This window comes from Myripristis murdjan, chromosome 22 (assembly GCF_902150065.1).
Source record: "Myripristis murdjan chromosome 22, fMyrMur1.1, whole genome shotgun sequence".
NCBI classification, from domain to species: Eukaryota; Metazoa; Chordata; class Actinopteri; order Holocentriformes; family Holocentridae; genus Myripristis; species Myripristis murdjan.
The window spans coordinates 17,845,932-17,873,911 of NC_044001.1; the positions used below are offsets into that span (position 1 = coordinate 17,845,932).

The 27,980-nt window shown below is 45.4% G+C and overlaps 2 protein-coding genes across 4 annotated transcripts in view; one reads left to right on the top strand and one right to left on the bottom strand.

Moving 5' to 3' along the window:
- The window catches only part of LOC115354312 (inositol-tetrakisphosphate 1-kinase-like), a 578,973-nt gene that overhangs the window by 511,794 nt on the left and 39,199 nt on the right, over nucleotides 1-27,980 (bottom strand). The gene's annotated exons all lie outside the window — the stretch shown is intronic.
- Nucleotides 528-26,989, top strand: tmem260 (transmembrane protein 260). Of its 3 annotated transcripts, XM_030044644.1 has the most exons (17): nucleotides 528-806; nucleotides 1,049-1,163; nucleotides 4,895-4,926; nucleotides 6,616-6,767; nucleotides 15,501-15,678; nucleotides 15,830-15,943; nucleotides 16,626-16,805; nucleotides 17,002-17,042; nucleotides 18,888-18,974; nucleotides 20,154-20,259; nucleotides 20,647-20,819; nucleotides 22,046-22,217; nucleotides 22,683-22,822; nucleotides 23,471-23,647; nucleotides 24,548-24,601; nucleotides 24,876-24,960; nucleotides 25,132-26,989. In XM_030044644.1, the coding sequence occupies exons 2-17, from the start codon at nucleotides 1,055-1,057 to the stop codon at nucleotides 25,390-25,392; spliced, it is 2,061 nt and encodes a 686-aa protein (XP_029900504.1). In that variant the 5' UTR covers nucleotides 528-806; nucleotides 1,049-1,054; the 3' UTR covers nucleotides 25,393-26,989. The 3 variants fall into 3 exon arrangements, with proteins under 3 accessions (XP_029900504.1, XP_029900505.1, XP_029900506.1); XM_030044645.1 differs by lacking the exon at nucleotides 24,548-24,601; XM_030044646.1 differs by lacking the exons at nucleotides 528-806; nucleotides 1,049-1,163 and adding an exon at nucleotides 3,225-3,743.

Below are 27,980 nucleotides of genomic sequence, written 5' to 3' on the forward strand. Positions count from 1 at the left end.
ATTGCACCCCTTGTAATGCATTGTGCATCCCTCGACTGATTCTTCGACAGCACAGTCAACTGAGAAAACAGGTTGTGGCTGCGGCTACGGAGGCACAATGGGCCTCCTTTTGTTTGGTTTTGAATGGAATGCAGCACACATGTAGATTCAGACCTTAAGGAAAATGTAAAGCAGGGGGAAACCTTCCCGCTGAGAGTCAAGTTTGTGAACTGTAGTGAGACCGGTTTGTGTGATGGCTGGATCCTTCCTTCTATGCACAGACCCTTCTGTGTAGGATCACATGAGGTATATCCACCCAGAATCCAATAGGTGTCTGTATACATTTGAAACCTAAAAACAAAGATCCAAACCATATTTCAAAGACAAAACAATTTCATTTGTGAAACAGAAATGAGGATAAACATAAACTGTTAAGGAAACTATGTATCCGCCAGTGCCTTATACTTTATCTTGAGGATTTACTAGTCATTAAGCACTGCATTTAGGGGGAAACAGGAGCTGCCAGTCTTGTGTAGACATTCCCTCTCTAGCCATTTGAACAGGACCGAATGATGGGAGAGGGCTGCCATCACAAATCACATCCAAGTCAGCCTGAACCAGGAAGTGAAATCTCCAGACGGATCGGGTTGCATGAGCTACGCATCCGAGGGAAAACCTGTTTTCTAGCAGCTACTACAAGGCTCGCAGATTACATGTTTTCTTAGCTGGCCACGACACGCGCTGCTAACCACTCGCTCAAACTTCGAGGAACGCTGCGCGCATGCTATCGCGAGTTCAGCACGTCGTTGGTGTGAGCCAGTTTTGGGGTGAGACTACTTCCTGGAATCGAGACGTTTCACTTCTTTAAGCGTAAAGATAAATGATAGCTCACTTTAACATTAATTAATCTAGTATATCATGGTCAGAGCTGTATTTTAAAGGAGGTACGACCTTTGGAGTCGCGGTAACGTTACTCCACGCGCCTGACTCGTAGCCGTCAGATGCTAACGAGAGGTAGCTAGTCATTGTTAGCTTTTGTGTAAAAATGTCTGTTTTTCTCATTGGGCAGGGGGCAATGTCTCCGGACCAGAGGAGCAGCTGGATACTGACCGGCGCCACTGTCGCCTGTGTCGCCGCCCTGTATGTGCCCTGTGTGCAGAGAGCTGTCCCCGGCGGAGACTCAGGTCGGTGCTACCGGGCTAGCTAGCGCTCCTCTGGCCATGTGGCTTTGTTTTGCAGCCGGGCAGCCAATCATGAGGCGCTGCGTTGATCCGGCCGCAGCAGCCAGACTGGTGCTGTCCGTGGTACCGCTGCGATCAACCTGAAACTCAGGCTTGTATCACCAAAAGTGATCATTTCACTTCCACCACTTACTGCAACAGCGCTTGTAGCCAAAGTTAATCAATTAAAAAAAAAAAAAAAAAAAAAAAAAAACTTTTATAAAGGGAGTCGCCACGAGGAAAGCACCATTATTACAAAAGCAACATAAAATTGGCAAACTAGTACTGCTAGTACAATTGAAAATACACTCAAAGCCACATTAAAACATTGAGCAAATCTCAAATCAGATATCAAAGCAGATGGTGGATGTACCAAGATCCTGTTAGGATCTGTGAAAAAGACACCTTCTAATGGGTTGTCACTCACCAAGATTGATCTGTTTTTTCCTTTTTTTATATCAATTGAATGGAATCAGGTGTCCTCAGTTCATGCACCAATGTTGGAGACACACTTGAATATACATGGACCTGCGGGGGTCCTCTGTTTTTAAGCTTGACTGTTTTGATTTCTGTGTAAATGTTTGTTAAAATATAATTCATATTTCTGTGTGATTTTAGATAAGGTGTGGTAAGGGATTCTAAACCTTTTGGGCCAATCCGTCGAGGGTAGTAGGAACACACAGAGGCCAGCTTTATGGCAAAATGTTTAGTATCGAGGTGGTCATGGTTTATTGTCTTGCAAGCCATATTTGCCAGCCATGCCTTGCATCCTTTATCCATTAGTAAATCAGTATGGAATTAGACATGTGATCATCATTCACAAGTTTACAAGCAACTTTTAATGATGATGAGTTTCCAGTCAAACGTAGTGAAGTAACTCTATACTTAAATACTCTAGAAACTCTATAAATAAATAACTTTGTAGTAAAAATTGCATTGGCATATTTTATTGTCACTGTTTCCTCTATCTTTAAGAATTCTGCATTCACTTTTTATGCTACACAAGTAAAAAAAAAAAATCTCTAGAACACAATTAATTTAAACACTTAATAATGACACCGTAAGGTTGAAAGTTCTTGACTTCCTGGGAAACTTGTCAGTCTACAAATAATCAGCTTCCCAGTGTTGTACGTATTTAAAAAAATAAAAATGATGATTATTTGTTAATTGATTTTGGGAATTGATAGGTCCGGCCCTGTAGGGATCTATTCATGGAGGGGAACTGGAATTCTCTCAAAACTAAAGATAAGCATGTAAATGTGTGTGTTTAAGTTTGTATTATTCCATGCTAAAAACATTTCAAATATAAGAAATTGTTAAATTACAGATCATTTCATCAGTGATTCAGTCATTATTTAGGTTGGCTAACTTAAATTCATTGTTGTGATACAGATAGATTAGCACTGTCCTGTAACAAGGCAAAACTATACTCACATCCCTCGGCCACATCATTTCTCACATGTACTTAAGCGTTAATGTACTTAGCCCAACATAACTTTGTATGTTGTAGGCCACTGTGTTTCACAACATTGATTTAATGCAGTTCATGAAGTAATGCCTTGTACAATTACAAACAGTTTGGAAATGATAGCTAGGTTATGGACTTGTAAATGTTTGGACTTCAGGGCATGAAGGCTCTGCTTAGCAGGTTTGTACTGGCCTGGCATACAAGCTGCAGAAGGGAATGCACATTTGCAGAATGAAAGCGCATGAAAAGCTCGGCCAGATAGGAGAGAGCAGAGACGGGGAGAGAGCAGGCAAATGGATCGCCGAGTGGTCCTGCTGGTTGTGCTGCTGCCTAGTGAGCGGGGCCTTTGGAAAAATGGCCAGCCCCTTCTCCACAGTGTTTAGGGACGGTGCAGGATGCCCGCTCTGATAGTGCCAGCTGAACACCCTTCCGAATTCTCCAGGTCTCCGTCTCTGTGTCCTAATCTCTTTAGGTGTGATGTGCCCTGGAGAGGCTTGAGCGCAGCCCCGCGGGTACGCTGTTGTCTAGGAATGTGGAGTGTGGAAATGATGGGGATTATGGGAAGACTGGTGTGGGTGCCCATGCTCCGCTATCACAAAGACTCTTGGCGCCCGTGCTGCTACCCCGTCGAGTCAATATTTTCCCTTTTTAGTACTGGGGCTGCAGAACTGCATCTCTGTGGCACTGAGACGGATGTTTTGGCCCAGTATTAGTTTGAGTTTCTGTGCTGAATGGAGTGTAAAAGTGTGCCACTACTGAGGGAAAATGAGTGAAATTTTGAAACCGATGAAGGATGAGAAAGTGTGATGTAAAATGATGGCAGGTAGCTGGCGGCTCATGCCAGGTGAAATGGAGCTGTGAAAACATTTAAGCTGTGCAGGTGGAGGAGTTCTGGCTTCATGGTCCATTAGACTGATAAGAGTTAGGGCTCCTCATGTGGCAGAAATTTAGGCATCGTAATTCACTGTATCGGCAAGGTTAAAAAATAAGTGAGGCAGCCAACGCCATCTGAAATTCAACTACTGTGTTCTACAATGTTGGGATTGCATCAGTGCCCAAGTTCTGGCTATTGAAAAGTAAGTTTATTTGTTTATTTTCAATTTATAGAAAACACGTAACTCTGCTTGGATTTAAAATAACCAGCTATGGTCTTAGGTTTTAGTCTTGTTTTCTTTACAAGTTTTTTTTTTTTTTTTTTTTTTTACTCTAAACTGTGTGTAATACTCAAGGGCAATTCAGTCTAACCCGTACATAATGTTTTGAAAACTTTCTGCTTTTTTAGAACAGTTTGTTTCTTGGACTATATTTAGTGCATTTATTTAGTAAGTTACTTTCATGTCTACCTTAGTTTATATGTTGGGTAAGCAAGGGACTATTTAATTATTCTGTAAGTGCTGATGCAGGAAAAGAGGCCACTGTTTTATTGGCTGAAGGCTGAGAAGTGATGCAGGCCTACCCATGTGGTACCAGTAGAGGGTGCTGTCTTGAATCCAAACATTTATCAATGTCATTTAATCTGAACCAAATTTCAATTTTCATGAGTGGGAGATGCAAACATTGGGTGAGAAATCAGTATAATTTGAAACGCTCTGGGTGTATTCCGGCACAAATGGGTTTGCGCCCAGATACATTTAGGCTGCCTCAAATGGCTTTTAGGGGTTTTCTTTTCAGTTTGTGCCGCGCCCCACACAGAGCTTGTCAAAAAATTTTGCAACCAGCTCCTATTTTTACAGCTTACCTCATTCTGTGACTGTCACCAATGCTGTCTTTTTGTATGTGCCCACTGGACTAAACGAGACACTGAGACACTGGGAATGTGGGAGCAGGAGAGAGGCACATAGAGCAGCAGAAGAAAGAGGAATGGAAGGGACCCTGATGCATGGGGAGGATGGGACTGGAAGCATTATTCTCAGATCAGCATATGTGTGTCTTTGTGTGACAGAGCATTGGAGAGGGAGTCTAATGGTTTGTGTGTGTGTCTGTGTTTGTATGTGTGTGTATGTGCAGGAGAAGTGGAGGGAGGAATCAGGGGAGAAGTGAGAGATGAAGAGAATGAGCGTGCCGCTTAGGAAATGTCACACTGGGAAGATTTGCAGGTTTTGATCCTGGCAAATTAATGCAAAACCCCAGTGCAAGTATTTGATTTGGGAAAACTTTGGGAGCAGACTTGTCTCTTAATAATAATTATTGGGTTTACATTAATTTCCTCCCCTATTCTCTTCCACAGGAGAGCTGATCACCACTGCTTGTGAGCTGGGGGTAAGTATTAGCTGTATTGTTTAATCAATTCACTCATTAACTCTTATAAGCATTAAGGAAGTTTAATTAAGCATGGGCAGAAAGCAGATTAATTTACTTTCAGTCCACAGGTTTTTTTCCCCTCTTTTCTATACACTTTATTTTACTAAGTTACAAGTAGAGAATGCTATAATTTGCAACCCGTTTTTCAAATCCAATTAAAGTCAATGGTAAGGCGATGGCTTTTGTAGGCTTTGCCTTATGTACGGTATAAGGCTTATTATATCCACCCCTCTTTTTTGTGTGTGTGTGTAAGCCGCGAAGAATGAACTAAATCGGGTTAACAGTTATAATAAGTTTTATTATTTAATAAAGTTTATTACGCCGCTGTGATCCTTTTAGGGAGGCTGTGTCGGTGTCACTATGCCAGTAATCCTGCCGTTAGTGCTGCAGTCCGTGTGGCCTGCCTGTCTGCCTTTCAGGCCTCCCCAGGGCTCCTAGGCCGTCCCAGGGCCCCAGGCTGCTGGCCCTCCTCTCTGATCCCCAGAGCTCCGCAGTTCTGTCTCTCCTTGCTCCCTGTGGCCTTTGTCCCTCAGCTGTCCTTTAGCTGCTTGTCTGTCCATTCCTGTCGGCCACACAGCCCCCTCTCTGTCCCCCCTCCTGTTCATTATGGTGGTGCTATCTGCTTGTCTGACCCAGCCCTTTAGTTTATTAAACTGACTGTTTAGTGTCTGTTGTCCTTTATTGCTCCATCTCTTGCTCCCTTGCTTGCTCGCTCTCTGTCTCTTTCTCTCTATATGTCTTTCTTTCACTTGCTTGTTCTCCTCTGCTTCTCTGCTCATCCTCGACTTCTCCTCCAATGCTTGCTCTACCCCCATCCCCTTCAGTCAGAATTGGGTGTAGTTATTTGTATGTTTGGACACAGCTAGGGAGCCTTTGCAGCGTCTGAGATGACCGGTGAGGTAGACACTCTCACCTTTCAGCTCTGTCTCCATTTGAAGAGCTGCCCCTTCTCCCTGGCTGGCTCATGTTATCAGTGCCAGGGAATGAGTCTGTGTTTAATGACTGAGCTCTTATCAGGGTGGAGGAGACTTAGCGGCTAATTGCTGTGATTGCCGAGATCCCCCAGGCGAGAGTGACTGTGGCTCGGAGGTGGTTTGGGGGCTGGGGCTGGCAAGTACCACGTGTTGTAGCACAGGCTCTGGGGAGGTGCTCTGTCCTTGGGAAGAGACTGGAATAGAAGGAGAGAGTAGGGGGAGGAGAAAGAGGAGGAAGAAAGAGTGAGATGAGGGCTTTCATATCATAGCAGTTAGCGGTCGGGCCACACCAGGCCAGCTATGTCAGACTCTTCTCCATCACTGCAACACTAGAGCCCACCACCCCTGTCAAACACACGGGGGAGGAGAGCAAATCAGGTGTAGCCCTCAATCAAGAGGGGCTAATGGAAATGACACATTCTTACTGCTCCTTCACACTGTTTGGTTCACATTTGCTCAACCCCTGCCTTGGTTGATAGTTTTTGTATTCTTCTCCCAATCTCTAGCTGTTCATATCCCCCCTCTCTCTTTTAAAAAAAAAAGTGCAACAATTGCTCTTTGCAACATATCAGCCTGCTACTGAAGCAAACCTTGCACTGTTCTCTTGGTGCTGTGAATTCATGTCGTTGCATATGTGGGTTTGCATCTCTTTGTCCCTTCTTGTAATGTTTAGGTGGCCCATCCTCCAGGCTACCCTATCTTCACTCTGCTTGCTCGCCTGGCTATGTCTCTTCTGCCCTCCCACTCTCCAGCCCACAGTGTCAACCTGATGAGCAGCTTGCTGGGGGCTGCAGCTAGCGGGGCCCTTTGCTTCACCGTCTGCAGGTAGGTACAAGAAAAGACATTAAATGTAGGCTACATGATGCACATATTTGTGTGTCATCACTAAAATACGCTTTTTAAAGCATTTTTAAGTGTTTTAAGGAATATACTTATTCATATAGCCCTTAATAACAGAAATGGCTTAAATGACTTTATAAGCATAATGCCTACATAGATGTAACTACTCAACAATCATTTAGATATCACTGACTTACTCAACAAATCACATCATATCAGTGATTTTACATGTTTAGCCTAATATACTCAAAATGTATACTTCCTGTTACTATCTTTTCTCAAAGCAGGCAGTAGTATTTTAGAACTCTGATATAATTTTTCTCGGCTTTTATCCAGCCATTGGTGTCAGTTCATTCCAGTATGATATGAAAATGAACTCTCAGACACTTCAGACTCTCTTCACACCAGTATCCTATCACCATAATAAAGTTGTCCGCCTTAGTTTTCCTAAAAGCAGCAGCACTGTTATACTTTGATGACTTGAAATTTGGCGGACTGAAACACTGCAGACTAGTCCCGGGGAAACAGCGAATTATACATTCCATGCTTTATGAATGGTAATGACTGACCGCAGAAGCATAACATTATAAGGTGGGTGTTTCAACCAAAAATTCAAATTTGAAAATCGGTGGATTTTGATTATATGTTGTGAAGTCTTTAGAATGGTTAGTTGAAGTGTAAAATGTGGGTAAATTGTAGTCAATGGGCCAACCATTCAAAATTGCTGGTATGGTCCTTTAAGCAACAGTGGTCAAGAAAGCAATGTTTGAATACCCAAAGAGGGCATCTTTGTGGTTTAGATCTCTGATCCTTTAACATTCCCCTACTGACTTTTTGCATTTTGATGCCATCTGAAATGGAGAGTAGTATTTTTGGGTCCTGACTGACTGGCAGTGGCGTCCCTGATCCTCTGTTCAGTATTCAGGAGCAGAGCCCAGCCTCCCTCCTCCCTCCCACCAGCATGCCCAGCCTGTTTACCCATCAGCCACCCATTGCGAGTGTGCGTGTGTGTGTATGTATGTCACAATTATTGCCCCCCAAACCCCCACCCGAAGTCCCTGTTCTCCTACCCCCCTACTGCCCAGCATGCTCCCAATCCTGACATGGCACGATTTCTAATCTCCCCCTTCTTCCCTCCTGGGTCTGAGAGGAACAGGATCACTAACTCTGCTCCTCCCTCTCCCCTCTCTTCAACCGTCTCTTCCCCTCACTCAATCAGGAGCACAGAGTGTGTTACTGTCTCTGCATTGCTATCTACCACCCTGCAGTTTCGCCTGCTGCTGACCCCATCATGTAAGGAGTATTTTCCCCCTTCTCTTTTTGTGTGTTTTTATCTCACAAGGTCTGCTGGACTACCTCACATTAGCCGTCTGCTGATCTTAGTCATTTTCCACATTTCATTGTTGGTAGCAGCTTAGTGTCAAGATTTTTTTCCTTTTTGTCATAACTCAACCTGTTTATGTGCACTGTGGCTTTTACAAGCACGTCAGATACTTTTAATTTACTCTCCCAGCATAGGAATTGTGGAATATGATGTAATTTGTACCTGCTGTATACCTGCAAGCCTTGGCAAGCTGTTTGGACCCAACGATAGCAGGGAAAGCAGGCGAGGACAGGGTTGCCGGGCCATGTGTTCCCAGGTGGGCTGCATTGGGCTGGGTCTATTTCCTGTGTGCTTGGCTGGTTGGTGCTAGGTGGCAGGTGGTCCGGAGTATGTCAGGGTACAGGGTCAACCCTGCTGGAGCAGGACAGGGGCTGGAGAGGAAGTGCTCCCCAGGGGACTGGCCCAAAGCCTGGGCTGCAGCAGCATCAGACCCCGCTCTGCCTCACCACTCCTCAGAGGTGAATCAAAACCTGCCAGCTCCGGCCACTCTGCCCGGAACAGGACAGGAGAGAGGAGAGAGAGGACAGGGAAAGAAGGGAAGGAACGCTCTGCCTCTGGAGGGCTGTTTGGCATTATTTCCTTGTCGACCCCCTGGTCCTAATGCATTTGATCAATTACCAGTCAGTTGGAGGATTGGACTCAGCTCTTGGCCAGACATTTACAGATGGTGAATTTGAAGCCAAAAAATATCCAAGCGGCCTGGGTGATATTTGGATCACAGTGCATGTTAACTGCAGCCCTGTTTGTAATCTCTGGGGATTTAGATCCAATTTCGGATTATGGTCAAGTTAAAAGTCATTATGAGGACCTCCACCCCCCACAGGGGCTGATGGGTACTGAGGACCTCAGCCAGAGCGCACAGTCACACCCTATAAGCTCTTAAGTATGTACGTATAATCTGCAGTTTTCAATTTGAAAAATAAGCATAAAAGGTTTCAGTCATTATCTGTTCGGGGCCTGAGTTGGATTGAGCTTGTGGCTGTGGATCAGCTGGCAGACTTGGCCTGGTAAGGCTTGAGGGGTGGAGGGGTGGAGGGGTTACTGGAGAGGGCAAAGGAGGGGGGAGAGGGTGGAGGGGGAGAGGCTTTCCGGATGGTCAAGACCTCCCTATTGGTTCTGGCATGGACACCATTGGGTGCTTTGACCATAGCCAGTAGATTGGCATAGATTGCATGCCACAGCCCTGTGGGGATCCTCCGGCCAGGCCTGGCCCTCAGATGAAATGCCAAGACTGACCAGTTGACACCCGTTCATACCTGCCCTGTCCTTGCAATGACACCAATTGTTGTTTTGAACATAATCAACCTCTCTAATGTTCAAAAGCTGAAAGTACGCTTTGCACAGTGATGCTGCTCCCCTGGGTGCCAGCTGATGTAGGAAGAATCAAAGTCAAAAAGGGACAATCATTTGGTTTTACAATTTACAACTACAATGTTGTATATTAATAAAAAAGAGTTGATCTAATATCCCTCTGATGTGCACTGAATTACTCAAGCTTTTATCAACTTCTTTAATGTATTCTCTTACTTTTGTCCCTTTGAGGCCCACATGAACTTTTTCCACTACTTCTTATTTGGAGGTATGCATCAGCTGAGAAATAGACTTTTTTCCCCCCAAACAAATCATTGCTTTGTGTGATTTTTTGCGGATGGTTAAATACATTGAAGTTAATACGGGTACTTGAAGGCAGTTTCTCTCAAATAGTAAATTGTAAGACCTTGAAATTCATCTGGAATATACCCAAGATGGCAAGCCTTTGATGTATCAATTTAAATTAGTCGGCCAGATTGCCGTGTTTAATGTGGGGGAATGTAAGTTGATAGGCTTGGAAGCCACTTCTCTCTTGCATAAGTTTAAATGTAGCACTTAGCTTCCCTTTGATTTGTCAATTACAGTCTTCTTGGCTTGATCACATGGTTTGATGGCCAAATTGCATGTCTTGTTATGTTTTCACACCGTGGCCTGACAAGCCTTTGAGGATGGTGGCCATAATGATAATTATTATCGATTGCACTTGAAGGTTCATAGAGAGAACATTTGGCCCGTAGAATCCTGAAGTCCTCGACCATGAGTTTGTAGAGGAATAGGAATGTGTGTACCCTTCATAGAGGGATAATCCAGACAGCTCGGTATTCTATGCTCTCTCGTCTCACAGTTTATCTGCTAAAGCTGCTCTGAATCTGTGCTACCTGAGAGGAATCTCTCTCCATTCCCGAGCTTATCCTGAGAAACCAGGAACAGACACACTAGTGCACTGACAGGCATCCGCGCGGAAAAACAACACAAACAGCGCTCAACCATCAGCACTTTTCACACTTTGTTCGATCACATGATTACATAACGGGACCTTTGAGGCGCACCAAATGCGTCTGCCCTCTCCATTCTTTGGCTCCTCGAAAACCAAAATGCACACCTGTGAGAGGTTTACCTGCCAAGAGCTTGCCCATGTGGCACAGCTGATGCCTCAGTGGACTCGAGGGCGGGCATGGTGCCATTCCCTGCCTAGTGCTGTGTCCCTAGCTCCTTATAAGGACCTCCACCATATGGTCCTGACGGCGCCCCCCCTCCCTGCTCCCCGCTACCCGCTCAGGTAGATTGTTTTTCCACAGGGGCGGAGTTGCTGGAAGGTTGCATGTATCTTGTTGGGGTCATCTCTGGAGCAATGCGTGGGGAGGATTGTTTTTGTGTGCCCCTTTGCGTAGTTTTCCTCTTACATTAGTCTTTATACCTTGGAAACAGCTGAACAGAGTTTTTTTTTTTTTTTGTATGATACTGTTCTCACCTCTCCCTGCAGGTGGCAAAATTGCCCCTCCCTCTCACATCTGCTACATTCAGATAAAATCTTTATCCCGAGTAGTGAGTTGGGAAAAGAGAGCACGAGCATTGCTGTTTTCTCCTCAATATACACGGGTCAATTTGTAGTTTTCTCTGTTTGAAAGCCCCCAGTCTGTGGCCTTTTTGTTCCATTTGTGCAGCATCTCCCCATCATATTGTAGTCCAACAGACCTCCTTTACCCCCCCTCCCATCCTCAGCATGACCAATGGTTCCCCCAGGACTCATCCTCTAATACAGTTAAACAGATGTCTAATGAAGATGTTATTTCCTCATTACTGGCTACGGGATGGGGATAGAGAGGGGGAGGAGGGAGGGCTAGATAGACAGCAGAATACAGTAACAGTTTAATATTCCTTTTGCCCGTGGGCCTGAGATTGTGTCTGCCTCGGACGTCAATATTACATTTCTCACCCACCACAGGCAGTCTTAATAAGGCACCAGGCACGGAGACGGATCAGACTCGGCAATTACAATTCACCCAGAATTAGTTAATGGAATCTATACAGCGACATTTATGTATCACTGGTGTGTGCCTAATGACTTTGTTGAAAAAGCAGCAATAAAAATGGCATTCTGTGAATTGCATAAACACAGGATTTTTGTAAATTGTTTTTTTTTGTGTGTGTTTTTTTCCCTTCCTGTAATTTTTGTGTGTTGGGTGGAGATTAAGATGGCATTCTGGGAGAAATTGTCATGTCAGTGGCTGCATTGTTTGAGCAGAATTGTGGTGATTAATTTTACACGCACTTGGAGCACTGGAGCGCTCTCCTGGAGGAGGGGTGTCTAAGCAGCAGAGCCTGGGCCCTTATTTACCCTCCTCTCTGTTAGAGCAGACAGCTTCCTCGCCATACTCTGGATGGAGGGAGGAAAGGCAGAGAAATGCTTGTTTTGGTGTGCATTTATTGGCTGAAAATTAGACTGTGGCATCCCAGATTTAAACATACTTTTTTTTGAAGGTCTCTGGAAAAGAATACACTCAGGGTATTTGTTTTCATGATGAGTATAATTTCCATGGATTGTGATAGCTTACATTTGTGTATCAATGGAAGTGCTGCCTTTTTTCCTGGTCGGCTCTGAAATTTCTGCCTCAGACACTTACCAGTGTCATATAATGGCTACTAAATAGCCTGCCTGGTGTCCTGGCTACAGAAAAACCCCAGGGCATCGGCTAGGGCCAGCTGGAAACCTCAGGCCAGGCCGGCCAGGCCATCTCCTCCACGGGCTCTCTAACCTCTTCAGGAATGTGTGATTCTTTTCCAGCCCTGCTTCCCCAAACCGCTGCTCAGAGAGAGAACAGTGCAGCGCTGATCCGTGATGGCACAGCTGTGGTATTGTCTGCTCCCTCGGGTGGTGTGTGACAGTGGCTCCCCTGGCCAGCTCTATTGTGCAGCCTCATTCAGCGCAGAGTGCTGGTATAGGCTTTTTGTGTGCTGTTATTTAGCACAGGCGACTGGCACTGGCAAGTCTCTGGCCCGTACTGTAGAACTGAGGGGGTAAATGAGGCAGGTCCCGTTTTGACACTTCAGAGTGATTATGCTGAGCTATTGCTGTGTCCTTGAAGGGGACGCTGCTTACCAGAGCCGACTGTATCATTGTCTTTTATTAGCATGAGCTTGTTTTTCCCTTCACTTTGAGCTGATCTGTAGATTTTTTTTTGCCATTTTTTGCTATTTATTATTTTTTCACATTAATGTCACCTAAATTTCTAGTGTTTTGAGTTTTTAAGCAACAAAAGTTTAATTATAGGTAATTTTGTTTTTTTAAAGCCATCCCATGATTTCCAGGTATGAAATAAATTGTGCTTTATTTCAAGCTTTATGCATATTATTTGTCATTGAGTTAATTACCCAAGTGATGACACAGACATTTTGGCAGGGCGGATCAGTTCAGGATGGAATATTCTCGTTGTCAGCCGTGTTATTCTCCTGCCATGTCTCCACCAGGCTATTGTCACTGAGGCACAACATTACAGCACAGCAGCATCCTGCACTGCATTGAGTTGTGATAACAGGGAACATGGCTACGTCGGTGTCAGTGTCTTCCTGCTTTATCTGAGTGCCCTGGGAGCAGCCAGCCTGGAGAAAGGCTGAGAGGCTGCCTGGGACCCAGGTGGTCCCGTGCAGACAGACAGGCCATTTACAGCCGTGCTGTACACACATCACTGGGCTCTTACAGACTGACAGGCTCTAACAGAGAGATTTGTCAGCCACTCAGGGAGAATAAAGAAGTCGAAGAACAGGAGTATGTGTGTGGGTGTGCGGGTGTGTGGGTCTGTGTGTCTGTGTGCGTACGCATCTCTGAATATGTGACGGATGTTGGCTGGCTATCAGAAGCTGGAGCAGCCCTGCTGTAATAACCTCGTCCGTGGACCCTCGCTACTGCACAGCACCCAGTGCTACCCCAAAACCAGCCCCCCTGCTAAGTGTATGAGCTGGGGGGTTAATTGTCATGCAGGGGGGTAGAATTGAGGGTGCGGGGGGTCTCTGCACCTCAACAAAAGTCCCCATCTGCCCCCCACCCTTCTTCATCCTTCCTTCAAGTTACAACTAATTCCTGGAGCGGTGCAGCGAGAAAGACGCTGCTATCTTCTTATTAAGACCCACTCCTAGACGCCCCATCAACACAGAGTGCCCCCCCAACACACACTCATACACACACGCACGCACACAGACAGACGCATATGCATACACATACACCAGGCTTGCCTCACAGTGAACACAGAGGAAAAAGAGTGGAGAGAAGGAGAGAGAAAACCCAAGAAAAAAAGGGGAAGTAGTCAGCAAGCAAGAGTTTTTTTTTTTCTACCCTCCTCTCGCTCTCCCTCTCCTTTTTTTCCTGATTTACCGCGCTTTCCTCAGAAAGCTCCATTGTTCCCCTAGCCTAAGTCTCATCAGGCCTTTTGTGGCTGACTATCACAGCGGCAGGCAGAGAGCTGGAAATGTATAAATGGTATCATGCCTTGTGATTAATGGCGGTGCTTATGAGTCAGGTCTGATAACGGGCCTGCTCTCTACTCAATTTCAGATACCGTTAATGGAATCTGTCTTCTGCGATTGTAATGTGAGAGCGCCTAATTTGCTATGGAGCTTGAAGCTGTCACCGGCAAGGGATTGTGGGGTCATAAGGGACCTGGCAGCCGTTTGGCCTGCAGCTTGTATCTGCGGTGCTGAATAGAGCAGCTCTCTGCCTGTCAGTTAGCTGATAGGCTGATGAGGACTCTAAGCCACTCCACACAATGGCGGAAAGGGCCATACTGCCTGACTTCCCTAATTGTCGAGCCTGCTCATATTTCAGAGCCAGCATGCCGGGGACTGGGCTGCTTTTTTTTTTCTTCTCCCTTTTTTCCCCTCTCTTCTTGAACTTTTTTCTTCCTTTTTCTATATTTCATCCTTCATCCCGCACACTCTCTCACCCCTCAACGCACACTTCTCTGCACTATTTTTCTTTTCTTTCCCTTCTCCTCCCCATCATTTGTCGCCTCTCTCCCCCTCTGTCTCTCATTTTAGTAAGTGGTGGGTCTTAGCATATGACAGATTATCCCAAGTTTGCTTCAATTACCGCTAAAGAGATGGAGACAGTACAGGAGAGGAGGAAGGGGAAAACTTTTGTGCACACATTATATTTAAGAAGCTGAGGATAAAGTGCTATCTCTACCACGGTGGTTTCTGTGCTAGTCTGCTTGAGATCAACCGACTGCTAGGCAGGGAGTTCTCATGATATGTGAATGGCCCAATTCACTGAGAGTGTTTTTCAAGGTCTTGTCCGAGAAGCAAACTTCGGTCGCGGGAAGATTATAATGGGTCCCCAAATTAGTCTGGAGGAAATGGTGGCTTTTTTTTTTTTTTACTGTTGAATTTTAATTTTGTTTGAAGCTGCTGGCTGTGTTACGCTTCCCTTTTCATGTCACTACAGCATAAGGTAGGCTGAATAAAATACTGTAAAAAAAAATATTAGTAATATACTAGTAGGTTTGCAGCCTAGAAAACCTTCACAATCACAGCCCAAGATGTATTTTTTCTTTAGGAGAGAAAATGTTAAAATTGTAGAGGAGGGGACAGTTTTTAAAAAACGTTTAAACTGCAGCTGAAAACACATAAAAGCAAGGGTAAAATTGTTAGATTTGAATATTTTAGGGTGTATTTCTGTAGACTTATTATAACCCAAACCAAATATGTTATAGTTAACCTTGATGAAGCTTTTGAATACTTAGTGAACATTTTAGAAGTTGAAAAGTCATTTTCTTTTGCATTGCCAAAGAAAAGAATTGACAGAGACTTATTCTGGCTCGTCACCGCTCTGTTTGGGACTGTCTGATCCTCAGGTTTATCAGGTCCCATTCTGTGATTAAAAAAGAAAAAAAAAAGCCCTTCCCAACCCCACACCCCAAATGATTATAAATGGTCACTTTGTTTTTTTCTGTATAGATCTTGATCAAATTGAGCTGCAGCTGCGAAAGTGTCTGCATCACTTCTCCATCTCCTGTGTCCCACTCTGTCAGGTTGGCAGGGCCGGGCCCAGGAGCGGTGCTGGCTGGAGGGGTATTTGCGGTGTCCAGGCTGAGCTGGCAGTGGTCCATGGTGGCCGAGGTCTTCACCCTCAACAACCTTTTCACTGGCCTCCTCTTCTCCTTGACGGCCAGTTTTCACTGTGCTGAAAACGCCCCCCAGAGGAGGAAGGTAACCTAACGCATCACTCCTCCGCCCTCATCAAGAACAGTGTTTCTCCACACACACACACACACACACACACACACACCGCAATTGTTTTGTTCAATTATTCTGCTCTAGAATTTGTGTCTGAAATGCTGTTATATTCTGCTTTTGTCAGATTGCACACTGGGGGGCGCTGTGCTGTGGCTTGGGGCTCTGTAACCAGCACACCCTGGTGCTGTACGTGCTGGTCATCATTCCCTGGGTCCTGCACCGATTTTACCATCACAAAGTAAGTTCTGATCTCTGCTTTAGTGAACTCAGTTGTTTTATGCCAGACTTTAATGTTTTCTCTACCCAGCAGTGGCAAGGCCAGCTGAATGCAGGCAAACCACCAAAAATGACAGTGCATCATGTGCACTTTACTTGTCTTCTGTCAGTGTGCTCAGTCGTCTGTTTTATAATAGCCTTTTTTATATATATATATATTTGAAACACTGTTATCGGTAAAACCACAGATAAAACAATAAAACACCTACAAAAATGATTGATGTTTGTGAACTGTGTGGAGAAACATTTGACTTGTGTAACAAATGAAATAGAAACAGTAACACAAGTGAGCCACCAGCAGCAACAGTGGAACCCCGAAATATTGGCCGTTGCCCCCAGAGGTTTTATCATCGTCAGATGGTGGCTGATGGGCTCTGACACTGTTGAAATCTGTACAGACTGCTTCAAGATTTTGAGACTCTCCCTCAATGCAATGCAAACTCAGTGGATTCAGCGCATGCTAGCTTGTGAATTTCACCGATGCCAGATGTCCTGTGTGATTGCTGCCAAAATCTAACATGGCATTTTTGCAGCCTCATTCAAAAGGGGTCAGTATTCTAATGTGCTGTAGGTTCATTTGAGGAATCTTGATATGAAACGTTTAGAAACACCTGTTATATGTGATTTTTTTTTTTTTTTGACAGGAGCTGTCTTTTTTTGGCCTTGTGTCTCTGGGAGTGTGTTTCCTGGCTGGATTTCTGCCCTACATCTACCTGCCCATCTCCTCCTACCTCAACAGGGCCCGCTGGAGCTGGGGGGACCAGACCTCCCTGTCCGGCCTGCTGACCCACCTGCTGAGGGTTGAATACGGCACGTTCAGTCTGGTGCTGACACATCCATACTACATAACTTGCACATGCACCATGCGCGCACGCAAGCAAGCACACACATGCACATACACAAGCTAATATACCTGCACACTAATACAATTCTTTATCATTTGTCATTAGTTGATATTTGCACTCTGGGCATTTTCATGTTGCACACCATAGTTTTTAGTTTTCCTCTCTATGTTGGCAGGCAAAGACTGAGGCCTCTGTGAACCTGACCACAATGCTGCAGTAAGTATGCCAATTAACAGCTGTTTTAATCTGTTACTTGAACTTTTTCAACATATTAAGTTTCTTTTTAATTTGTCCTCAGATGACTAAACATTTGAAACACTGATTGGCTGATGATGGGCTTATGCACTGACTTTGCCAGAGTCTTGGACACAATATTTATCGATGAAACACAGATGGTTATATGAAGTCTTCATTGTCTGTCACAATATGCCTCAATGTAATTTAGACATTGAATGGCCTTTTTTGGGAATAATCATCTTGTGTAGGTCATAGGTTCAATATTTTGTTCTAGACACATCAACAAAATTATATCTGGGGTTCCAGTTAGGACTGGGTGAAATATCAATATTGTGATACAAGACAAGATAATGTCTGGGATTTTGAATATCATAATATTGTGATAAGGAATATGTGTTGTCTATTCTTGGTTTTAAAGGCTGGATTACAGCAAAGAAATCCAATTTTCTGAACTTATTCTGAAATTTTCCAGCTATTTTTTGTATTTGCCTCTACCTGCTTAGTTATTGTTTTCACATTATTCATGATTGTTTAGAAAAAATCGTAATACCTCAAGAAAACACCAGTTGTTATCCCTACAACATAATCACAATATCCATGTTTAGATATGTGGTCAAAGATACGGTCATGTTTCCTTGTTCTCCATATTGTCCAGCCTTAGTTCTGTGTTCTTGGACCAGTGGGCAATCTGCTCACCCTTGGCACCGCTGTTTTTTTCTTTGGGTTTTTTTTGGATCATGGGACTGTTGAGGATGTAGCGGATGGGGGAATTTGATTGGAGGCACGGCGGTGATGGCACACACATGTAGTTCCAGAGGAGGGAGACTCAACCACTCTGGGCTCTGGTTCTGGTGTTTTCGACAGACAGGTTTAACCACAGACAAACCAATCCATTCTGAGAGGCCAGAGTAATTTCAGCCCGTCTCTCTCTCTCCCTCTCTCTCTCTCCTCTCCCCAGCAGCTTTTGTTCTTCCCATTCCACTCTCTCCCATCAAAGCAGAACTGAACCTGCTTAGAGGGCCAAATCTCTGTGTTCTGTTTCTCCAGCAGTTTGAAATGATCACTCAGCTCTGGTGTTTAAGCGTGACAAGCTGTGATGACAGACACTGCAATAGAGCTGGAGAAATTGTATTTTTCCACTCCAACATACACCCCTCCCCACGCCTTACCCCCCCCCACCACCACCTCCACCCGATTCTCACTCCCCCCCACCACCACCACCACAGTTATCCCACTTCTGGTATCTTTCTCCAGCTGACGGGATGGGGGAGCATATGCGTCTTAAGACCCCCCACTACCAGCCCCCCTCTGCCGAGCGCCCACCCCTTCCCATCACCCCCGCTGCTTGATGGACAAGCACACCTTCAAGATGGGGGAGAGAGGCGAACATGACAGGCATGTCACACTGGAGACGTAAACCCACTCGAGAAGCTGACACAGCCACACACACAGCTGTGCGCACGTACACACATAGTGTACATTGAGAGATATAGAGACTCAATAAGCTGTCAAATAGAGATGGGTATTAAGGAAGAGGCAGGAAACTATCTCACTGCTCTGAGCAAGTGCTCTGTGACTGACAGGCGCTGTGAGGAGGCGATGGGGCAACAGGGGGGGTGGGTGACACAGTCATTGGTGTCTGTCAATCCGATTGAAAGGAGGAGTGCACAGTCCTAGGAGTTTGTTTTGATAGGGGATGAGGCCATTTAGTAATTGGTGTCCTTGAGTGTGGTAGCAGGGAGAGTAATGAGGTTGTGCAGAACTAGTCTTTGGTGTCCATCACATGCTTTTTTGGGTGTGTCTGTGTGTCTGTGCTTATGCCAGGGCCCAGTTGGACCATTGCCTAGCAGACCTTTCCCTCCCTGTTCTGGTGCTGGCTGGAATGGGCCTGCTCCTCTCTTTGCGGGACAGGTAAGATGAGTAAGATGCCACCCCGCAAGAGACCAAACTGTCACACACCTCGGCATCCACTTCAACCAAAAATCCAGTCCCCTGGAGTTAAAAACATGGAACAAAACCACTGACAAAACGTTGATCATAGAAAAAAGAATACAAAAAGATTCAGAGGCACCCGACTGTCATGCTGTCGTGATGCTCCACATTCAAACGAAGACAGGGGCGATGTACAGTATGTGTGTATATTGGGATTTTCAGAAACATGTTTATGTGTGCAAGCAAATCATTGGTTGTATGTATCTGTATGTGGCAGGGCTGTCTGATCCACTAATTCATTACAGTGGTGCCTTTGCTGGGGTCTATGGGGCGGCGCTGATAAAGCAAGCGGAGCCCTGGGGCGGGAAAACCTCAGAGCTGGGCTCTCCCCAGGGCCCTGCCCCACCCTCCAACACCCCCACCCCCCCTATGGCTTCCCCCTCCCCTGGGGTGCACTTTGATAAACTTGGTTACACACACACACATACATTGAAGAGGAAGAGAAAGGTCATTCTATGGGATATCAAAGGGAAATCATGCAAATGGTAATTTCCCTAAAATGTAAATGTTTAGTGGAAATGCTTGATGTGCAGTGTACATTACATCAGAAAATGTTATAACTGAGAAAGCAACATTTAATTATTAACCAGTCTGTGTGATGTGAGAAGACCTGACGTGAATTCACACGAGCAGAGGAAGCTTGCCAGTGTGTGTTAGTGGCCAGCCAGTGGAAACCTACAGATCCATCTGTTCACAGAGGAAAAATTAATTGTCATTTCCTCTGACTTTTAAGCATTTCTGCAGGTTCAGATCAGCATTTTTTATTGCAATTTTTTACTGGTTAGTCTAGAAGTACATTTTACAGCTGTACAGTAATGGGTTTGTGATTCAGTAGCTGGCACCAGCTCATTATGACTCACTGTGCATTAGAAAATCAATCATGTACCTCTAAGCTGGCTGGGGTATACATTTACTCTCGAGCTTGTGATCTAAATCCTGGCAATAATGTTTTCACGGCAGTATTCAAAACAAAAATTATTTTATTAGAGTAAATATATGTATACCAAATTTGATATACAGAAATTGCTTATATTTTTTGCTGAGTGTTTGAATGTTGTGTATAAATTACCAGTGCCCTCAAAGTGTTTCTTGTTTTAGGACATGTTCTGTGTCCTGGCTCTTGGCTTCAATGCTGCTGGTCTACTCCCTGTTTTTTGCTTGGAGAGCCAACCTGGACATCAGCAGACCCCTGCTGCTTGGAGTGGTAAGCTGCAGGACTTGGGTGAACTGTGATCCTGGAGGCCCTGGCCCTGGATGTGCTCTGTAGTCTGCTTTCTTACCTAAAGACTTTCAAGGGTTTTCTAGTATGTGATTCATTTACTTAAAAATGCCTCAGTATATGGAAATATGTAAGTACAATGAAATTCATCATCAGGTTTTATTGCTTGGTTCCATCCCCCTTAAAAACAACTACAATTACAGCCCAGTTGTCCTTGTATCATTCTAGAAATCTTAAAATAAGAGCCAGTAAATGGCCTGGGGGGTTAACCTAGGAACTAAAATGTCTCATTACTCATTCCCTACATTTCTAAAATTACAGGAAATTGTGTGTGTGTGTGTGTGTGTGTGTGTGTGTGTGCACTCCCTGTAGGTTGAGCGTTTCTGGCTGCAGAGTGATGCTGCAGTGTGTGTGCTGGCAGGCCTGGGCCTGAGCTGGACACACACTGGGCTGGAGAGGAGGCTGGGCAGAGGGGGGATGTGGAAGACCACCGGCTGGGTGCTCACCATGGCTCTTCTGGCACATATGGTCCACTCCAATCGTAGGTGAGCATCATACTAAGTTAGCTGAAACTTTCTGTGGAATGCCAAGGTTGATTTTCATCAGTGCTCAGGCACTAAAATCCTTGTTACTGTAACCCACACCGTGTGACTACCAAAGTCTTCATGAGGGTGTTGCTCTCAACCAAAAGAGGTGTGGTCTAGTTAGGTTATGATGTTGTTGGTGATTGATGGTAACCTGGTTTAAAAAATAAAAGCACCTATGAGTAGCTGAACTTTTAATTCCTTAAACATGGGTGTTTTGTGGCCTTAATAGAATAAATCCAGAAGGTCGCCCTCTGTAGCAGTTTCTTGAACCCATTACTGTTTCGCATATGATACCTGATTCCTTCAATGACTTTTCATGATTGGCATGATTTGCTTCTTTGTAATGCATTTCCATAGGGATTACAAGTGGAAATAGTGTTTTTGTGCTGAGCCACTCTTGTTTTTAACTTTCTATTCTCTGACTATAAACATAGCTACATGAGCTTTCTACACAAAAGTTGTACATACTTGTGTGATCAATGCAAATAGCATGAGGTTGATTTTATAAACTCTTACTTTACAGCCTTCCTCTAGCTATATATTGGACTCAAAATCTGCCCCAAGTTACTGTTAAATAGTACTTTATATAGTTTAGTTAAACAGAAATAAAAACTCCTCTCTCATTCTAGTCCCTTCTAAAATCCCCATGCATTAGTTTTCCCTGAGTCAACCCGATTTGTTTCTCCTCCGTGCTTCAAACCGGAGGTCTGAACTCCACATGTCAGGTTTTTCTCCGCTCACCCCATGGTAGGGGCTAAAGAGAGGCACGGTTAGCACATAGATTCCACTCGCAGAGCTCAGTCTGAGATGTTAGCCGTCCGAGAAGGCAGATTACACCAGCGTAGTGCTGGGGAGTGCCAGACAGCCATCACTGAGCGGCTTTGATCAAGGGGAGAGCATGGCCTGTGCTGTCAGACCCATCACACCTGTCTCCCCACGATTAGATAGGCAGCCAGAGCATGCCGCAGAGGGGATGGGGCGGGGGCACTGACAACTTACCCTCAGAGCACCTTGAAAGCGTACCTACAAACAGGCGCACACTCACATCTACAGAGTTATGCACATCACACACAAACACTTTTTAAGTAGGAATAAATATACACCCAAACCTTTTTAAATGCAAGCAAACACAACTGCTGTTTTGGTGACATGATACGATAGCATGTTGTGTGTGATGCGCCCAGGGAGTGTGATCAGAGCGCTAACGCTGTGGTGGAGAGGTTCGGCAGGGAGGTTCTGGCCTCCGTCCCAACAGACTCCATCATCCTGACCAGAGGAGACTTGCCAGGAAACTCCTTGCGCTACCTTCACTACTGTCAGGGCGTACGGCCTGATGTACGCCTGGTTGATCAGGAGGTCAGATTTTTTTTATGTCTCCACTGTGTTGTTTATGTTGAGTGTAACACTGTTTTATCTGTGGTTTGGATATTTGATATAAAACTGAAAATAGGAACATACTGCTTTACTAACAGCTTAATGTGATACCAGACTTACCCAGAAGCACTAGACACCTGAGTTTATTTAGGAATATGGTGTTTTTTTATATAGACAGATATTGTGTGATATATAGATGTGTGTTGTAGGCCCATGTGGGCTGGGCACCTAGCCAATTCATTGCTGTCAAGTTTATTTAGTCACAGCCCCTAATCACTGTTGCAGTGTCAAAGAGCTTCTCAGTGCCCACAGTATGAAAATAAAAAAATAAATGAGGACAAGAAAAAAAAAATGAGAACCTCACATCTAGAGTGTTTAACATTAAAATAAAGTCAATAAATCCTCTGTGAGCGACTTGACTTGAGTTGGTGGTGCTCTTTTCTCTAGTTGATGACATACACTTGGTATGTGGCCAAGCTGGGGCAGCATCACCCCGGGGTCCACTTTCCCGGCCGCTGGTGGGACCCGGTGGAGCCTGAGCAGAAGGACACCTTCAGTCTGGAGCAGTTCCTGTCCCACAACACACGGTAAGGCGCTGAGACACAGGGAGAGAAAAGAATAAAGGGACGGTGGGGGCAGTTGAACAGAGGGGTGTGAATTGGAGAGAGTGAACGAGGAGGGCAACAATGGCCTGAACAAGTGTGTGATACAATAAGGCTCACAGCAGTGGAGTGGTCGAAACAGGGGCGAGCACAGGGGAAAGATCAGCCAATAGAACTGCGGCAGCTGTAAGAGGAGTGTGATGAACCACAGAAGTCAGCTAATCTAGTTGATTTGCTTAAACTGTCGCTAGCAGGCTGAATGCTGCCTCCTCCCTGCTCTCACCACTCACTCCTCTGGGAGGAATGGAGATCGGCGTCAGGCAGGAGACCTGTTAATACCAAGCCCACCAGGGGGCAGTATTTGCCAGGCCAACATGCCTGTCTCTGAGAGGGGCAACACTGACCTGTGGGATTAACCCTCAGGGCCCAAGGCTGTGACGATGAGCAAGGGGCTGGAAGGAAGCTAGAGGGTGTTTGGATGTGAGGAAATGTGTATGAGTTAGCCTTCACACACATAAACATGCTTTTCATATGTGTGTGTAGTCATCAGTGGTTTCCTGGGGTGAGAATGAGTTGTGTGAAATGGGAGATAGTTAGGGGTGTGTTCTACCTCCTGTGTGTGTGTATCTGCAGAAGAGCTGTATTTGCCTGCATTGGGCTGCCTGATGGGGACCCGAGCTGGGAGCGCAGCTTCTCTCGCTGGCCCATGGGTGTGTGTGACTACCTGGTGTCTGTCCACAGACAATTTCACCCTGAAGAGTGGGCCCAACACACCCGCAACCTCTACAACTGGAGCGAACCACACAACAGGTACACACACATGCACACACACACACACAGTCATCCCCGCCTTTGGGCAGATAGCTCATAAACTCAGTAGGCTGTAAGTGTATGGGGGACCCATTGTTGGCTGAGTACATAATCAAGCAGCTTGCCAATTTTTCCTTGTTTAAAACTACTCATGATCTTTACATGGCACTGGAAACATTAACTCAAAAAGTTAATCAACATCAGCCAAAGATTCCTCATCACGCGCCTCATTACCAGCACCAGAGAGGATCTGCTTGCCCGTTCCTTTCTGTTGTCTTTGGTCATCCTGGCACCGACTCCGCAGAGCTTCCTCCCTTCCAGCGAGGTTGTCCTGTGTTCTCCATGCTGTGATCCAGCTCTTTGTGAATTCAAGCAGAGCAAGACATTAGGCCCTCAGCCATTTGAAATGAGACTGAAGATGAAAAATAATGAGTTTCTTATTGCGTTTTGTCAATAACTGTGTCAAAAGTGGAATTAGTCAAAGCTCCATATTCTGTTGCTGTTGCCAGCAGCCCCTCATTCACTCAGATATCCACGGCTGAATACTGTGACATTATTTCCCGCACCCTCACGACAAGCGTGTCCGCCGATGCCCACAAGCCAAATATTAGCTCGGAAACCCTACTAAAATATTCTTTTGAAGAAGAGGTCAAGTGTATAGTCAACGAAATGAAAAAAGGGAGATGTGGTTTACTCCATGTCTAATGTGCTAGCTGGTATTGTTGCTCAATCATTTAATGTTTATGCCTCAAACATTGATGCTTGGTGTGTCAAAACCTGCACAGTTGTGCTGAACAATATATTCACATAAAAAATCATTTATAGTTAGTGGAACTGTGCCAAAGCCAACTCTTGAAGCTGTTTAGATATAGAAATGTTCTTTTATCTGCTTCTGAACAGTTTCCATCCTGGGTCCTGGGAACGTGTTGCTAATGAGGAGATGTGGCAAGCCAGGTACGTTCAACTTTTCACTGCAGATTCTGGTGTCTCTCGCCTCTTTGCAGAGGTTGCACACTGTAGTCTGCAGAGAGAAGCTGCGTCACGATGCATGCTACCCTGCTAGAACATCTCCATAAACCAGTCTTGTGTGGTAGAGCATCTACATGTACATTCTATTTGGTGGCAGCATCTACATAAATCACTCCATTGGACTGGTGCGTCTGAGAGTGTGGATCTGCATGGCTCATCCATCCAGCACTTAGCCCTGAGCCTGCGTGCTTTGTTTCAGGATGAAGACGGCTTTCTTTCTGTTTGACCTGGCAGAAAGGATGCAGGGAGAGGGGAAAGCTCGCCTCTTTGAGCTGTCTTACACTGTGAGTTTGACCTCAGCAAAACACGCATTAGTCATCCTGAGGAAAGATCAGCATGCCACACACAGACAAAACATGACAGACACTGAAGAGTCATTTTCGGCTTTATTGATTATATCTCCTTTTACGTGCGTATGTGTGTGCGTAATGTGTGTGTTTGTTTTTGCTGGGCAGCTGTACAAGGAGATTGTGGAGGCCCACTCAGACTACCCTTCCAACTGGGACAAGAATTTGGCACTGGCCTGTGAGAGGCTCCTCCGTTCTGGTCATCGGGGCCACAGTCCAGACAGCCTGCTGACCTGTAGTGCCCAGCACTTCAGACTCTACTTAGAGAAGGAGCACACGGACCCCCAGGCTCCTGCCATCCGCTCTGCCATTACTCACCTGCTGCAGGAGAGAGACCGGCTCCACCAGAGCCAGAGGCGAACCCCATGATGAGGTCCAGAGGGATCTAGCTGGCACACTGAGCCAAGCCTACCCAAGGGACAAAGTCTGAGGCAGTGTGCCTCCTCTCCTGGTTCAGATTTGCTGCTCCAGAGGGATTTAAGATGGTATAGTGGTGTTTAGTTAAGAGTTTGCATGAATGGACTTGGGGATGGATCTATGGAGGAGAGAAAGATCTCAGTGATGATGGGAGAATTTTTCAGGCTATTTCGCTGGACACAGACAGAGCACATGCATGGCACATTGTTATGGGACCAACCTGGGACTGAGTATGGGTTGAGGGAAATGCTGATGCAGAAGCACTACGGTCACAATGTACGTTAAAGTTGTTTAAGAGAAGTCCACATGCAGGACTGAGCCATGCCTCGCTGGGTAACCTCTGGTGGTCGGTCCTCTAGGGACAGGGCTTGACTTTTGGAAGCCTTGACTGACCCCAATCAAGTTGTGCTTGTTCCTTTCAAACTCACTGATTCGATTGCTTTATCTTTACATCTTGTTCTTTTTTTCCCCTTTTCCTCTCTGACAGCTTTTAACGTGATGATTACATTGCCTCCGTCTCTGCTCTAGTTCTCTTTTTCTCACATTAGGACGGCAAGGCCGAGATTGAGGGAAACCCAATTTGGGGGCAGAAATGGGGGATTAGAGTGGCTGTTTAATCTGGGACAGACTTGCGCTGTGCCACACACTACTCACTCCCCATCGCCAGCGCTGCACACCCACCCCACTATCCATCCATCAGTCTATCTTTGATGGTCCTTTAAACGTTAAAAACTAATGGATTCGATGAGTGTTTTTCCCCCTCTTCCTTCCTGACTGCAGGGCTGTAATCCCTCATGGATTTAAATGAAATATGAAATGTCACAATGCCAGGGACCCTTTTAGAGGTGTGTTTGTGTGTGTGCGCACACATGTAAATATGTTTATTTGTGTTTGCATGTCTGTGTGTGTGGGTATTGCTCCATCCCAGCCCGTTTCCATCAGGAATCTAACCATACATGGACATAGTCAGTGAACAAGTCAAGACACTATAAAGCCACAAGGTTTGATCCTTAGAGATGCACAAAGTCACACTAACCCCTAGAGAGACACACTAATGCAATACCTTCACAGCTCCCAGACAGATTGACCAGTAGCTTCATCAGGGTTTGCTTTAGAGTCATGGTGTCATGCAGACGTGGAGAATTACTTGACAAAACACTCAAATCTTTGTGCATCTCCAGCTGTTAGGATGTACGGTGCTTTCTGTAAACTGATTTTGTGAATGTTGATTTTTAATGAGCCTTGAGCAATAGGAGTGAGTGGTTATGCATAGGTTGTGCCAGTGTGTTGCCATAAGCTCCATAAAGCACTGATGGAGCCCGCTGTTAGAGAAACCACTAGAACGCTGAGGACAGTAAGTGCATGTGTGTTTTCCTCAGACGGTAATCTGCCCTCTGTGTTTGCAGGCCTGGTTAGTGGCTGTCAGCTGGCTCGATGATGAGATTCGACCTAGCACAGATGGTTTGCGTTCTCATAAAAAAAGGGCCAAGTTGTCACTCTGCTCACTACAGATTAAAATATTCTAATAAAGAATCTGCTCTTTTTTAAATAATTTTTTGAGGCTTTTTTTTTTACCAAAATTTGTCTTGTGTCCAGAGCCACACATATTGATCATATATGTGTTTAAATGTTCCAAAAATGAAATGTTCTTAACTAACATAGGAAAATTCCTTTACTGTGTGTTTGGTATTAAACTATTGTTTATCTTAAGTTAGATCTTCATATTAGAGTATTTTTGCGGTTACATCACAGTGTCATTTGCCTTCTCTCGTCTCATGCCCTCTGTCTTTTCCACTTTACTTTCTCCCTGTCCTCCCCTTTGTCATCTCTCTCTTGCCTCCCACCCTCCCTCTCTCTCATCCCTCTCTTACCCTGTCTTCCCCCAGCCCCGCTGTTCCTCTCCTCTCCCCTGTCTCTGAGAGTCAGTTGCCCACCCTAAATCAGCAAGCTGCCGAGGATTGTGGGAACCCATGGAATCGCCGTGACCAGGGATGCAGGCAGGGAGCCACGGCAACGCTGGAATGTGGGGCGTCTGAGGAGATAAGAGCTGTGAGCCCAGCCAGGGAGAGGGGGGGGGGGATGGAGGGAGAGGGGGGGAAAGAGGCAGAGAGAGGGTGAGACAGGAACAGGGAGAGCAGCAAGTCTGTGAATGGGAGACAGAAACACAACACCATAAACAGCCAGAGAGCGAGACAGAGGGAGAGAGAGAGAGAGAGAGAGAGGGGAGGGGGACTTAGGGGGGCACACACTGGAGATGGGAAGCCAGCCTTATTCCTCTTTGCATTTCATTTACATCCCTGGCCGTATCGACCAATCGGATTGGGAGCAAAGCCCAGGGCTTAGGAGGGGAATAAAAAGACAAAATGCCTTTGCTGCTCTCATCCCTCCCTGATAATACCCCTTCTGTTTTTCTTTTCTCTTTTTCTCCCGTCTATAAGTAGATACTGTCCGAAATGCCAGCGGAAAAGCGACACCTCCGCTTGCTGTGTATCTCAGATAGACCGAGCGGGAGCAGGGGCTGAAAAGACAGCTTTAGCAAC